We start from the raw sequence: 16,359 nt of genomic DNA, 5'->3' as shown, positions 1-16,359 counted from the left end.
TAGAGTATACTGCCCTATTCCATATAGGTATAAACATATACTGCCCTTCCCCATATAGGGATAGAGTATACTGCCATTCCCCATATAGGGATAGAGTATACTGCCCTTCCCCATATAGGTATAAACATATACTGCCCTTCCCCATACAGGGATACAGAGTATACTGCCCTTCCCCATATAGGGATACAGGGTATACAGCCCTTCCCCCATATAGGGATACAGGGTATACAGCCCTTCCCCATATAGGGATACAGGGTATACAGCCCTTCCCCATATAGAGATACAGGGTATACTGCTTTCACTGTATAGAAATACAACATGTATTGCCCTTCACTCTAATATGATACATAGTATACTGCCCTTCTCCATATATGAATACAGAGAACACTGTCCTTCCCCATATAGGGGAATTTACTGCCCTACCCTGAATAGGTATACAGATATCCTTCCACTTTTAGACAGAGTATACTGCCCTTTCCCCTTTAGGGATATAACGCATACTGCCCTTCCTTGTATAGGGATACAGAGTATACTGCCCTTTCCCCTTTAGGGATACAAAGTATACTGCCCTTCCTTGTATAGGGATACAGAGTATACTGTCCTTCCCTCTATAGATATACAGAGTATACTGTCCTTCCCTCTATAGGGATACAGAGTATACTGTCCTTCCCATTATAGGATACAACGTATACTGCCCTTCACCATATAGAGATACAAAATATACTGCCCTTCACTGAATAGAGATACAAATTATAGTACGCTGTTCTTCAGTGTATAGGTAGTCACGGTATTTTAAATAATGATATGAAGTATTCTGCCCAGAATATAGTAAAGTTCAGTGTAGAGGGATAAAGAATATTCTACCCTTTACTGTATACTGTCCTTCATTACATAGGAATATCTAGCATACGATCCTCTAATATATAGGGTCACAGAATATACTGCCCCTCGCTGTAAAGGGATGCAAATTATATTGCTTTTCACTGTAAAACACACATAAGGCTACACACAGAACAGGGGATGGTTGGACAGTCATTTGCAGAAGATATAAGAAGGGTTAAGAAAATAAATCCGGCTTCTGTCCTACTCTCCACCACTTATCATTAATGTCACCTACTTCCTCCAATGTATAGATTAGATACAGTCCAATCCTCACCTATACATCCTCTACCTGTAGGTCTATTTCCTCCTCATATTCTACCTCCTGGGTCCTCATATAAAGAGCCCATAACAGCACAGAGACCCTGATCACACCTTCCTCTGTACTGTACCCCAATACCCATAATCCAGACCTGCACCGTCTGTCATCAATTCATCTGTAACTATACATTCCTGATCACATATAATATTTACCCCCCCCCCCCCAAAATCACCTATACATACAGCTAGGAAGAATACAGTTACAGCCGTTTCAGACCCAACCTGTCCACTGCCATCCATACATGTCCCCCCCTGCCCCCCCATACCTGTATATTCCGTCCCCTCTACCCTGTCACACTCCCTGAATTCTTCATCAGTCCATCTTATCTCCTGGATTTCCTTTATGCCTTTCCAGCTACCAATACCGCACAGGTAACCCCAGCTTTTCCTCTGACACCCCCCCCCCCTTCCACCTTAATCAAGCTATCCTTCTTGTCCCATTTGACACCCCCTGACTATCATTACCTGATTCACATTCCCTGACTCCTCTAATACCCCTCTCACCTGTCTCCCTGATACCCCCTAGCCTCCCCAGACCTATCCCTCTGACACCCCTTTGCCTGTCCCTCTAATACCTCCTCATCTATCCCTTCAATACCCCCCTGTCTACTCTTACCTGTCCATCTTACCACCCCCCCCCACAATCTATCCCTCACCTGCCCCTCTCACCTGTCTCTTTATTACCCCCTATCCCTTCTCTCCTCACCTGTCCCTCAAACACCTCCTGTCTCCTCTAATACCCTGTCTCCCCTCAACTGTTACTCTTCTCATACTCCCTGCCCCCCATCTCCCCCACTTGTCCCTCTCTGACACACCATCCCTTATATCCTTCTCTGACAGCCCCTCAAAAACCCTTTGTCTCCCCTCACCTGTTCCTCTGACAACCCCCCATCCCCAATTCCTCTTCTTAAACCCCCTAACACCCCCCACCCCATCTCCCTGCACCTGCCCTACTCTGGCTCTCACCTGTCCCTCTAACTCCCCCTCTGACAACCCCCTCTCCTGTCCCCCCTCTCACAACCCCCTCTCTCTTTACCTGTCCCTCTGACAACCCCCCCCCCCCCAACATCTCCTCTCACCTGCCCCCTTCTGACACCCAACTATAACCCTATAACCTCATAAATGTCCCTCTGACATCCCCCTGTCTCCCTCCTCACCTGTCTCCCTCTGACACCCCCTCTCCCGCCTCACCTGTCCCCCTCATGACACCTCTGTCTGCCCTCACCTGTCCCTCTGACACCCAACTAAAACCCCATGAATGTCCATCTAACACCCCCCTCTCTCTCTCCTTACCTGTTTCCCATTAACATCCCCCACACACCTGTCTCTCTGATACCCCCTTTATCCCTCCTCACCTGTCTTCCTCTGACACCCAACTATAACCTCATAAATGTCTCTCTAGCATCCCCCTCATCTGTTCCTCTGACACCCCCCTGTCCCCCTTCTCACACCCCTGCCTTCCCCTTACCTGTTCCCCTCTGACACCCCTGTCTCCCCCCTCACCTGTCCCCCTCTGACACCCCTGTCCCCCTCTGACACCTCTGTCTCCCCCTCACCTGTCCCCCTTCTCACCTGTCCATTGCCATACTCACCGTGTCCCCCTCGCAGGGCTCCCGGTGTTCGGTAGATGGAGACAGGTTGGTGGCAGAAGGTCCCGGCCAGAGCGCTGCAGCCCCACAGCACGATCCAGAGGCGGCAGCAGCCGGAGCCCTCAGCGGGGCTCATGGTGAGAATCAGCCGCTCATCCTCCCGGAGAGCCGCACTCCGCTCTGCGCTGATCGCTGCTGCCCGCGGGGCGGGGACATGCAGAACAGGGACAGAGCGCAGCCAATCACAGAGCACACAACCACGCCTTCTCCCATTAACCATTTCTCTGCCCGCCTGTCAGCTAGGTGAACGACCAGCAAGGAATATAGAATGCTGGGGAGGAGAGGGTTAACTCCTACCCAACATTAACCCTGTGCGGAGGGAGTACTCTACAGCAGAGGGCCGGGCTTGAGAGTTAGGCGAAGATGAGGGGGCGTGTCTCAGGTGCAGTGACAGGTATGCAGGTGTCCGCGCAGGTGGTGTGTTCCGACTTAGGAGGTTCCAGGTGCAGAATGCAGCCCGGGATCAGTGCAGGGGGTCAGCCCGCGGAGCCCGGGATCAGTGCAGGAGGAAGGGCCCGTGGAGCCCGGCCCGGGATCAGTGCAGGTAGATGGGTCCGAGGAGCCTGGGATCAGTGCAAGAGGAAGCGCCCATGGAGCCCGGGATCAGTGCAGGTAGATGGGTCCGAGGAGCCCGGGATCAGTGCAAGAGGAAGCGCCCATGGAGCCCGGGATCAGTGCAGGTAGATGGGTCCGAGGAGCCCGGGATCAGTGAAAGAGGAAGCGCCCATGGAGCCCGGGATCAGTGCAGGTAGATGGGTCCGAGGAGCCCGGGATCAGTGCAAGAGGAAGCGCCCACGGAGCCCAGGATCAGTGCAGGTAGATGGGTCCGAGGAGCCCGGGATCAGTGCAGAGGGACATGCCCAAGGAGCCCGGGATCAGTGCAGGGGGATGGGCTCGCAGAGCCCACGATCAGTGCAGGGGAGTCGGCCCGCGGAGCCAGCGATCAGTGCATGGGAGTGGGCCCGCGGAGCCAGCGATCAGTGCCGGGGGGTGGGCCTGCAGGGCCCACGATCAGTGCAGGGGGGGTGGGCCTGCAGAGCCCGGGATCAGTGCAAGGGGGTGGGCCCGCGGAGCCCACGATCAGTGCAGGGGGGTGGGCCTTCGGAGCCCAGGATCAGTGCAAGGGGGTGGGCCCGAGGAGCCCACGATCAGTGCAGGGGGGTGGTCCCGCGGAGCCCGGGATCACTGCAGGGGGATGAAGATGTCAGCAAAGAACATAGAAGTGTTCTGTGGGGTCGGCAGATCAGATCACAGGTCTGGAAATTTAGTGTGGGCAGCAGGTGTACGGGGGCTCAGACAGTGCAGGTAGGCGGAGTGTGGAGGGCTTCCGACAGTGCAGGTAGGCGGAGTGTGGAGGGCTTCCGACAGTGCAGGTAGGCGGAGTGTGGAGGGCTCAGACAGTGTAGGTGGGTGGAGTGTGGAGGGCTTAGGCAGTGTAGGTGGGTGGAGTGTGAAGGGCTCAGGCAGTGTAGGTGGGTGGAGTGTGAAGGGCTCAGGCAGTGCAGGAGTGTGAAGGGTTAAGGCAGTGCAGGTCGGCAGTGTGGAGGGCTCAGGCAGTGCAGGTTAGGGGAGTGTGAAGGGCTCAGGCAGTGCAGGTCAGCGTAATGTGGAGGGCTTAGGTAGTGCAGGTGGGCAGAGTGTGGAGGGCTCAGACAGTGCAGGTGGATGGAGTGTGGAGGGCTCAGGCAGTGCAGGGGGATGGAGTGTGGAGGACTCAGGCAGTGCAGTTGCCCAGGGCTTGGAGGGCTCAGGCAGTACAGTTGGGCAGAGTGTGGAGGGCTCAGGCAGTGCAGGTGGGCAGAGTGTGGAGGGCTCAGGCAGTTAAGCTGGGCAGAGGGCTCAGGCAGTGCAGGTGGGCAGAGTGTGGAGGGCTCATGCAGTACAGGTGGGCAGAGTGTGGAGGGCTCAGGCAGTGCAGGTGGGCGGAGTGGAGGGCTCATGCAGTACAGGTGGGCAGAGTGTGGAGGTTTTAGGCAGTACAGGTGGACGGAGTGTGGAGGGCTTAGGCAGTGCAAGTGGGCAGCGTGTGGAGGGCTCAGGCAGTACAGGTGGGCAGAGTGTGGAGGGCTCAGGCAGTACAGGTGGGCAGAGTGTGGAGGGCTCAGGCAGTGCAGGTGGGCAGAGTGTGGACTTCTCAGGCAGTACAGGTGGGCAGAGTGTGGAGGGCTCAGGCAGTACAGGTGGGCAGAGTGTGGAGGGCTCAGGCAGTGCAGGTGGGCAGAGTATGGACTTCTCGGGCAGTACAGGTGGGCGGAGTGTGGAGGGCTCAGGCAGTAAAGGTGGGCAGAGTCTGGAGAGCTCAGGCAGTGCAGGTGGGCAGAGTGTGGAGGGCTCAGGCAGTGCAGTTGCGCGGAGTGTGAACGGCTCAGGCAATACAGGTGGGCAGAGGGTGGAGGGCTCAGGCAGTGCAGGTGGGCGGAGGGTGGAGGGCTCAGGCAGTGCAGTTGCGCAGAGTGGGGAGGGCTCAGGCAGTACAGGTGGGTGGAGTGTGGAGGGCTCAGGCAGTGCAGGTGTGCCGAGTGTGGAGGGCTCAGGCAGTACAGGTGGGTGGAGTGTGGAGGGCTCAGGCAGTGCTGGTGGGCAAAGTGTGGAGGGCTCAGGCAGGGCAGGTGGGCAGAGTGTGGAGGGCTCAGGCATTGTATAAAAAGAATTGAATGAAGAGCTGACATCAGACATCCCATAAACTGAAAAGCAAAACATATTTTTTGGAAACCTTTTCAGGAGCCCCAAAATCCAGCACGACCTATGACCTGAGCTGTGGGAGTGAGGTGCCTTAACAAGCCTAAAGGAAGGTGTATTGTGTGATAGGGGGGCTGTCCTGGCTGGTGGGGAGAGAGATACTTGGTGTTTAGGTTTAGAAAAGGGGAGACACCCCCTGCCCAGGCTGAGGAGAAAGGTAGGCATCTCTTTAGCAGGAAGGTGGGGGGAGGTTGTAGATGTTGGAAGAGGGATTCTCTATTGTGTACAGGTTGAGAGGCCCTGTCCAGGTCAACAGATAATGTGACAGACCTAGCCAGGGCAGAGGCTTTTGGAAAGAACTGGGAGCAAGCCTCTTGCCTACTAACTATGGGCCCTGGCATTAAAGGCAACACTACTCTCTGGAAGGTGTATGCCTGGGGAATCCGCGGGACTGAGAGCAAAGGAGATCGTTTTCCCATCCTGACTGGGAGCTGACAGGAGGGGGGGAGATGGGGAGATGCACAGAGGAAAGCTGCAGTGACGGAGACACGTATCCTGACTACTTTCTGATAGCACAGCAGCCATGATAAATGTGGTCTGCTCTTGGGGGGGGGGGGGGAGAGTCAGGAACAGGCAATATCAACCAGGTAATGTGGGAAATACAAAGGGGTAATTGAAAAACAAAAGCACTATGCTACAGCTTGCACAATAATGGGACAGGAGCATCATTTTCTTAGGGGGGGGGGGGTAACAACTACTTTAAGGATCCTCTATGATGGGATTAGCCATGAGTCAGCTGTACCTCAGCTGTACCTCATTATCGAAAACAATTTTGTGAGGTTTTGAGTAAATATGTGGGTTCAAGTGTATAAACAGCCTGTATTCTTATTCAATAAAAAGTTCCAGTTTTTCACCTAAACTAGTCCCGTCTACTTCTTGGTTGCAATATGCGGCTCGCATATCTGATATCTATGTTCAGACTGGAGGAGGTGGCATACTGACGGAAGCAGTCAAGCATGGGATGGTTCTGTCATAGAGGGGTGCTGCCCTATGTCCAGGTGGTGGGTACCCTCTGTCCAGGTTGGGGGTTGGGATTCTCTGCTATGTCCGGGTTTGGGGAAGGGGTGCTCTGTAAGGTCCAGGTTGGGGGTGGGGATTCTTTGTTATGTCCGGGTTGAGGGGGAGGGGGGGGGTTGCTCTGTTGGATCCAGGTTTGGGTTTGGAAAGCCCTGTCCAGGTTTGGGAAGGTATGCTTCTCTATGTCCGAATTGGGGGTGCTCTTTGCCAAGGTTAGGGGAGGAAGGCTGTGTTACATTCAGGTCGGGGAAGGGATATTCTGTTATGTTCAGATTGGCGGCTGGGATGCTCTGTTATGTCTAGGTTGGGGACCCTGTACAGGTTGGGGGTTGGGATGCTCTATTATGTCCAGGCCGGGTGGGGGGCTCTGTTTTGTCCAGGTAGGGAAAGGATATTCCGTTATGTTACGATAAGGAGAGGGATGCTCTGTTATTTCCAGGTTGGGGAGGCCCTATCCAGGTTGGTGGTTGGGACGCTCTGTTATGTCCTGGTTGGGATGCTCTGTTAAGTCCAGGTTGAGGGGTGTCCCCTGCCCAGGTTGGAATCTGCAGAACCTCCAGGATGGGCAGGAGAATCTCTGCTTATGACTGTAGCCGGATGCAGCCCAGCTATGAGTCTCTTTGGTGTCATATCAGTTTTACATTATTATGACAGGTTCACTTTGACATGAAATTAGATGGTTGTGGTCTCTCTGCTTGCCCCACCGCCGGCTTCTGCAGATCAGGACACACAATTCCCAAAAAATGCTCGTTCCACATGAACACAGTGACTTTCCCCTGAGCTGCCATCTTTCCTCTGCTGGCACCTCTTCTGGGCGCCCATCCCGAGTGTTTATCCCCTTCAATGCTGCGGCACACTTTGGACTCCTTCCCTCCAATATTTCAGTTCCTCTCATTTTCCCGAGACATAAATATTTCTATGAAGGAATTTAGATGAAGAGGAAGGAAGGCAAGTGCCAAAATGTTCTGGTGGGACGGCAGCCAAAATCTTGCACGCCTCACAAACATCAGCGCTAATTATAACCAGTAAATTCCAATCCTGCACCGCTATTAGCACCTCCACGGCTCGCCGGCGAATCTCCCATAAAACAAGATGGCTCATCTATACTACAACCTCATCATTTCATTAGAGGAAAGGAGAGTAAAATATACGGTGCCCCCGTTTACTCTGAAGTACCAAGAGCCAACCTGTCCACCCAGCCCCACTGGAGCGCTTCGCAGGAAGATTAACCGGACATTTGTCCGCTCCTGCCGCAGTTTATACTCGGCCTGTTGGCCTCTCATGCCGTTGGCCGTGCCAGGTGACTGCGGACAATGCTTTGCCGTTTAATGGCTGCACAAAATAAAATAAAAAAAAGCAGAACGACAGGCAGGCTCCATTTTGGCATCCAGGTCAAGAAGTGTCCGTCTGTCACATTGGACGCTGTGCCGAGCGAGCCTGTCTCGACTGATGGGGTCTATTTATAAGAACAGTGCAGTGGTGATGAGGTCAAATAAGCCCTGCGCCTCATAACTTAGAGTGTGGCGAGGCCAGCTCCAATATACAAACTTGCATTTTATTTTTGCCTTGTCTGTTCAGCTCTGAATACCTGTGGGTATATTCAGCACTAGAACTGAAGGGAAAGCCGGGCCTGCTGAGGGGAGTCACAAGACTCTCTTTAGGGGGGAATTACAATGTTACCATTGCTGTCCTAATCACAGAGAAAGATCTCAATCTGTCACAGATGCAATGGGCCATCTCATGTGAATTGTTAGCTTTTCTGCCAATTAAGAATCTACCAACCAAATTCAGTGAAGGCGCTCCTTATTCAAATAATCTGAATTTCTGTATTATTTTTGGCTACTGACCTCTATATTCTTCGCCAATCCTTACGCCCTGTCTTCCTGACCTGTACGCTCTGCTCCCATCCTTAAGCCCTGTTATGCCATGTACTCTCTGCTCCCATCCTTATGCCCTGTCCTTCTGGCCTGTACGCTCTACCCCTATCCTTAAACCCTGTCCTTCTGTCCTGTATGCTCTGCTCCCATCCTTACACCTCATCCTCCTGTCCTGTATGCTCTGCTCCCATCCTTATACCTCGTCCTTCTGTCCTGTATGCTCTGTTCCCATCTTTACACCTAGTCCTCCTTACCTGTATGCTCCCATCCTTACACCTCATCCTCCTGACCTGTATGCTCTGCTCCCATCCTTCTTCCCCATCTCCTTTCTGCTATATTTGCTCCTAGGCTCACATCCCGTCCTCCTGTCCTGAACATTCTGCTCCTACCCTCACATCCTGTCCTGAACACTCTGCTCCTACCCTCACATCCTGTCCTGAACACTCTGCTCCTACCCTCACATCCTGTCCTGAACACTCTGCTCCTACCCTCACATCCTGTCCTGAACACTCTGCACCTAGCCTCATATCCCGTCCTCCTGTCCAAAATACTCTGCTCCTACCCTCACAAAATGTCCTCCTGTCCTAAACACTCTGCTCCTAGCCTCACATCCTGTCCTCCTGTCCTAAACACTCTGTTCCTACCATCACATCCCATCCTCCTTTCCTAAACACTCTGCCCCTAGCCTCACATCCTCCTGTCCTAAACACTCTGCTCCTAGCCTCACATCCTCCTGTCCTAAACACTCTGCTCCTAGCCTCACATCCTTTTCTCCTGTACTGAACACTTTGCTCTAGCCTCACATCCCGTCCTCCTGTCCTAAACACTCTGCTCCTAGCCTCACATCCCATCCTCCTGTCCTGGACACTCTGCTCCTTGCCTCACATCCCGTCCTCCTGTCCTGCACACTCTTCTCCTAGCCTCACATCCTGTCCTCCTGTCTGCTCTGCTCCCATCCTCATACTTCTTCCTTCTGTCCGCTCTGCCCCTAAGCTTATGCCCTGTATGTGAATATGCTCTGCTCCCATCCTCACACTCCTTCCTCCTGTCCGCTCTGCCCCTATCTTTATGGCCTGTCCTCCTGTCCTGCACCCTCTGCTCCTATCCTCACACCTCTTCCTTCTGTTCACTTTGCCCTTATCCTGACGCCCTGTCCTGCACAGACATCGCACCCACTCTGCAGCAGTAAGAATATTTATTCTGAATTGTTTATTTATACACACTGCGACTCCTGACGCCTGAAAGCTGAGATTTCAGGTTTATAAATACATTTCTCAGCTTCCTGCATATTCCCACTTCTTTTCACGGACATGTGAAGAAATCTGTGCAAGGTACGGATCTCCCCTGATGAGCCAACTGCGCCGTACCAACTGAGGGAACTAATGGAGCGCCCAGGATCTGCAGATGGTGGACAGACATCAGGAATGGCTCCACCTGGCTGTATCCTACAGACCTTACTCATCTATGGATTGGGTGCATTTTTAAGAAAAGCTCCACCTTTCATTTTTAGAAAGCCGCCATCGGGCTTGAGTCAGTGCTAAACTGGCCCACTTTGGACTCTGCGTGTGAATAAGCCCCTCCAGTTGATTTGCCCTGCATGTGAATAAGTCCCCCTTTTTTACTTTTTTTTTTTAATTTGCCCCTTTGATTGGCTTGCTCTGGATCCTGTATATAAATACGCACTTCTGAATTACTTAACCCTGTATATCGAAGGAAGGGGGGCATCTCTGATTGCCTCACCCCGGATGTGGCATGTGCTATAAATATGCCCCTCTGACTGTTTTTTCACTGGACCCAGCAAGTGAATAAGCCCCTTCCCTTCATTGCTTCATCCTGAACCCCACATATGAATTTGCCCCTCTGATTTGTTTGCCTGAACCCTACATGAAAATATGCCCTTTTGATTGGCATACCCTGGACCCTGCATGTGAACAGGCTCCTCTGATTGGCTCACCCTGGAGCTGGCATAGGAATACACGCCTTTGATTAGGTTGACCTGTACCCTGCGTGTGAATATGACCATTTGATGGGCTCACCATTGAACCTAATGTAAATATACCCCTCTGATGAAGTCACCTGGGACACTGCATATGAAGCCCCCTCCTCCCTTATCAGCCTGCTATGGACCCCACATGTGGCTATGCCTATCTGAATGGTTTGTCTTGGACCAAGCATGTAAATAACCCCCCCCCCCCCAACCAACCCCATTGCCTCTTTGTTACCCCATATATGGATACACTCCTTTGATCGGATTGCCTGAACCCTGAATACAATGATGCCCCCCATGATTAGCTCACCCTGAACCCCGCCTGTTAATACATCTTTTCAATTGACTTGACCTGAACCTCTTCCATGTGAAAACCCATCCTCTGACTGGCTCACCCTGGACACTGCATATGCATTGACCCATCTGACTGGCTCATTCTGGACCTCACATGTGAATAAGTCCCTTTTGATTGGCTCGCCCTGGTCCTTTGATGTGACTGATTTGTCTGCATATGCATAAGCAACCCCATAATGACTTATGCTGAACCCTAAAATATGAATATGCCTTACTGCTTGACTTGCCATGGACCTAGCATAACAAATACAACCCTCTAACTAGCTCGCCCTGGATCTTGCATGTGATTATGCCCCTTTGATGGGCTCATCCTGGACCTTTAATATTAATATGTCCTTCAGACTAGCTAACCTTGGACCCTACATGTGAATGCACCCCTCTGAATGACCCATCCTGGTCCCCACATATGAAAAAGCCCCTTTTATTTGGACCTTCATTGTGACTAGTTTGCCTGCATGTGAATAAGAAACCTTTTAATGCCTATGCTGGACCTCACATGTATATACGCCCCTCCACCTGTCTTACCCTGGACCCAGCATAAAAACATGGCCTTCTGACTGGCTCAACCTGGACCCTGCATGTGAATATGCCACTCTGACTAGCTCACCCTGGACTCTGCATCTGAATACGTCCCTCTGATTGGCCTGCCTTGGACCCTACATGTAAATATGCCTTTCTGGCTCGCCCTAGACCCTAAATGTGAACACACCCCTCTTACTGGCTCGCCCTGGACCCTGCATGTGAATATGCCTCTCTGATTGGCTCACCCTATAATTAAAAGCAAAGTAAAATCCATTTTGTTTAACAAAAGCGGCACAGTGTCTGACCCAGCGTGTAATAATCCCGGGAAGTGAATGTGATCTATTGATCTGTATGCATCTCCCAGGAGATGATATCCACACAGAGGATATTAACCCCTTCTGCGTCCTACCTTCCCTGGACTCCCCTGACCCTGCGCCTTCTCTGGATTAAATGACTTTCTATATCAGCCTTTCTCAACCTTTTCAACACAGAGGAACACTTGAAATACATTTCTGGTCTCGGGGAAGCCCTGCTAAAAATTAAAAATCTACAACTCATGACACATTAGTGTGACAGTCAGTGGGAAGAATGCTCCTTACTCTTGTCGTCATTGGGAAGAATTACCCCCTTACAGAGAGATAAAAAGAACAATGGTGTCATTGGGAACTTATCTGAGAGGCAGAAATTGCCCATTGCTCAAGGAACCCCTAGCAACCTCAGGAGGAACTCTAGGGTTCCACGGAAACCTGGTTGGGAAACCCTGTTCTATATGAACGCTGAAAAAAAAAAGCAACGGCATCAGGTGCTGGAAATAATATAAAAATTCCCACAGAAATTCCCAGCAATGCTGCCTGAAAATACAACCCCCAACATCCTCTAGGAGCACGCAGATTGCCACTACATGGCGTCCCATGCATGGACTGTACATTTGTGTAACATGCGTCACACAGCATATGTCAGGCAGGGTTGACACACAACCTAAGGAAGTCATTAGTAAACATTTTCCAGCATGCCGGACAAAGCTCCAAGGAGCCCCACTGGTATCTACAATAGTCGCATAACAAAACCGCAGAAGAGCTGTGACCCCTGCCTTCATTAGAAACAAAAGACTTTGTACTGTGCCACTGAGGGCCCATTCACATCATTGCTATAGAAAACATGCACTTTCCTGTGCACAATGCATTGCATTAAAAGGACACAATGCATTGCATTAAAACGCAACGCAGAATGCATTTTACATGTGCTTTCTTCCTTCGGGGACATAGGAAATATGTGGAATGTGTCACGCAGAGAAACGCACTCTCCCAGGGAGGCCCCCACAACATAACGTTCATAGCACTGCGATTGAAGTGATAACATTTCATTGGTTAAAACCATGCTTGAATGTGAAAACACCCCTTGCCCAGGACCCTCAATATAAATAAGCCCCTTATATTAGCTTGCCCTGGATGTGAATATGCCCCACCGATTGGCACAGACTGGACTTCACATGAAAATAACCCCCTACCCCCCTGTATCTGGTCCTCTTGGACTCTACATGTAAATACATGCCTCTGATTAGCTCACCCTGGACCCCACATGTGAATAAGCCCCTCTGGCTCACCCTTGACCCCCCACATGTGAATAAGACCCCTCCTTCATACCTAATGGCATGACATAGACTATGCATGTGAACACATCCCTCTGAATTTTTGCCCTGGACCTTAGTATTAACACGGCACTCTGATAGGGTCGCTCTGGATCCTGCATTTGAATAAGCCCTCTTTATTGACTTTTCCTTGACCCTCAGTGTAAATAAGACCCTATACTGGCTCTTCCTGGATCTTCAATGTGAATATGCTCCTTTAATCAGCATGCCCTGGACCCTCAATGTAAATATGCCCCTCTGACTGGCTTGTCCTGGACCCTGCATGTGAATAAGAATCACCCCCCACTACCAGCAATGGTTCCGCCTGGACCTTCATTGTGAATACGCCCCTCTGATTGGATAACTCTGGAAAGTAGTAAAATAAAGTCACTTATTTTATTACTTTTTTTTATTATTCGTCCTGACTTCGCTTTGTTTAGTCCATACGCTACTAGGCTGGTATCTGTGGATGCTGCTTACTTAGAGTGTGGTGTAGTCTAGTAAGGCAGCACAGTGCCACCCCCCCCTTCCCAGCCACTCAGTGGGTCAGCTGCCATCTGTATGGTTATACCATGCCCCGCTGTGGCACCCGAGGCTGCAGCGAGCAGCTGGCAGATGTTGCGGCACCCCCTCCCTTAATCGTTAATTACCCCCAACGAGTGGAGATTCAAAGATTTCTGTCACCGCGACCTTGAAAGCAGCTCAGTTTAACACTCATATAACGGGCTTACTCCAGGTGACACCCTGTCCATCTGTAATGCCTCTTCTGTACCCAGGGTGCACACAGCAGCAGTGAAAATGTATTACAAAGGCTAAGTATTAGTGTGAGAAGCCTCAGGTAGAAGCAGGAATACTGGACAGTATGGATTCCATTGCAGTAATGATATTTTCACAGTTTCACTGCCCAGAAATTGGCAGCATCAATCTGAAGGTTCTCAGATGGGTCTTTTGCTTTGCAAAAGATCCCTTTAACCACTTAGCTTCCTGTACTGGTGAAAGCCAAAAGTGACCCAACTTCAGCCACCCTCCAGAACAAATTGTGCTTTATATATGAGATCCGTTCTCACCTCTAAAGCAGTCCTACGATGGATGTCAAATGTGGCCGCACATAGGTCAACATGTTGATATTTACGCCATACAGAGGAAATGGCTGTTTAATGTCCGGACCCCATCCAATGCTCCCAGTAGGGGGTAATGTAGGGATACCCTAAGAAGCAATATGGCGCCGGGCCAAGGGGTAGGCAGAAGAGGCAGCCTCCTTGGGCACTTCAGCAGAAGGGCAGGATCTGCAACCTATGCTGCTGAAGTAGTTCATAACTCATGGGCCGGGGGTGCTCTTTGGCCCCCCAAAGGATCTTGTACACACACTGATATAACAGAGACCCAGCAGGGCAAATGTCTACCACCTGTCATTCTCAGAATAATAGACAATCCCACATATAGTACACAATAGGCTAAATGCGGAGGATCTTTGCAGCACTGTGATCACGGATTCCCTTACTATCAGAACTGTTTCTGGATCATGGGTTCCCTTAGTGCCAGGACTCTGTCTGGATCATGGGTTCTCTTACTACCAGGACTATATTTGGATAATGGATTCCCTTACTACCAGGAGTGTATCTGTATCCCGGGTTCCTTTACTACCAGGACTACATTTGGATCATGGGTTCCCTTATTACCAGGACTATATTTGGATCATGGGTTCCCTTACTACCAGAACTATATTTAGATTATGGATTCCCTGACTACCAGGACTATATTTGGATCATGGGTTCCCTTACTACCAGGGCTGTATCTGGATCACAGGTTCCCTTACTACCAGGATTATATTTTGATCACGGGTTCCCTTACTACCTTGACTATATTTGGATCATGGGTTCCCTTATTACCAGGACTATATTGGGATCATGGGTTCCCTGACTACCAGGACTATATTTGGGTCATGGGTACTACCAGGAATTTTTTTTGGCTTCAGTTTTTCACTGCAATTTAAATACATACTAGTGGAGTACCCATCATCCAATCTCAATGGCCTTGAGCATGTGTTCATGCTGACACTTATACATCGGGAAACAGTGAACTTCCTCAGGGACGGATGTGAATGGCTTAATGAAATCTGCCGCACTACATAAATGAATGAAATTTTACAGATCTATACTACGCTCACCCAAGAAACCATCCGCCAACTGCCATCCCCCGTCCAGGAGAACTCCACCCGAGAGAAGACCTCACTATTGACCCAGCACAGCAGCTGTGCTGAAGGACACCGGCTACGGAAACGGCCGATTCCAGAGAGCAGAAATGAATCACCGGCTCGGAATTAGAAGGGAGAATTCCGCTGGGGCTTCGAGTGGTTTTCACAAACCGCAGGGCCAGGACATGTGTGAAGGGCAAGCGCTCTGGGTCAACGCCCAGCCGCCAGCCTCACCCGTTAACTCTTCTAACGGAGGGCGACTTAGGACATCATCCGGCAGCTTTCAGCCAGGCACCGTCTGGGGTGGCTCGTCTCAGCAGATAAACGCTCGACATTGTAGGAAAGTGTTAAGAACAATGTTCCACAACAAACAGAGGATGAATAATTGATTGAGATAAAATATTTATATTCCACCAGGTAACCTAAAACCAAAATGTGGATTCAGCGTCCCATCATGCTTTGCGGCTTTCCCCGTTAAATCCATTCTTACCTCCTCCTTCATCCTCTCTGGTGTGTGTGGAGGTAGCTCCGCCCTCAACGCTGCGCAGCCAGAGAACTGTTTGCCGGGTTGCTCCAACTTCCATGCAATGCATCTGACATGGGGAGATCCATTGCCGCCAGCTCCTCGTTCAATAAATTATAAGCTGATTATATCTCAGACTGTTCACACCTCCAGTGTCAATACTTCCCTGTGTCTAACGTGTAAGCGAGGCAAAGAACTGTCTAAGTGACAGATTGATAATCTCCATCAGTGACCAGCGATGTGGCCTGCACTCTCGGACAATGACAGAATCGTCACTCTGTATCAGAAGTCTTCCCATCACCTTCAGCTGGAAATATCGGGAAATTTTGAGAGAAACATAGAAGGACCAGCACAGTCAATAAAAAAAAAAAAATTACTGTTCCAGTCCCCAGAAGCTTACAGTCTACTGTAAATGGAGAAAAAGAGACCTGAGGAGGAAGCACTGGTGTGCTACAAAAGGCCAGCCACACCTGAGTATAAAACGTATCAGAACCCAGGAACAAAACATTTTCTGCAGCTTACCCGTCCATAAAGTGGAGCTCCACCCAAAAGGGGAAGCTCTGCTTGTTTGCTTCCTCCTCCCCCCCCCCCCCCCCGCTGCCACATTTGGCAAAATCAGGGAACCGCTCCCACTTCCGGGTAAGATTGCCGCAATCATTGTGTGGCGATC

The 16,359-nt window shown here is 50.7% G+C and overlaps 1 protein-coding gene across 3 annotated transcripts in view; it reads right to left on the bottom strand.

The window, feature by feature from the left end:
* NRXN3 (neurexin 3) overlaps positions 1-16,359 on the bottom strand; it is a 748,840-nt gene that overhangs the window by 206,864 nt on the left and 525,617 nt on the right. For 2 of the 3 annotated variants that reach the window (XM_082275285.1, XM_082275287.1), the window contains exon 1: positions 2,793-2,986. The exons of the other annotated variant lie outside the window; for it this stretch is intronic. In XM_082275285.1, coding sequence (XP_082131411.1) covers positions 2,793-2,925 — 133 coding nt within the window. In that variant the 5' untranslated portion in view covers positions 2,926-2,986. Of the gene's footprint in view, positions 1-2,792; positions 2,987-16,359 lie in introns of those variants that run through there. 3 annotated transcript variants of the gene reach the window in all.

Source organism: Pelophylax lessonae (genome assembly GCF_965119305.1).
Source record: "Pelophylax lessonae genome assembly, chromosome: 13".
Classification (NCBI taxonomy): Eukaryota; Metazoa; Chordata; class Amphibia; order Anura; family Ranidae; genus Pelophylax; species Pelophylax lessonae.
The sequence above is the reverse complement of the archived record's forward strand: the minus strand, read 5'-3'. Positions and strand labels throughout refer to the sequence as shown.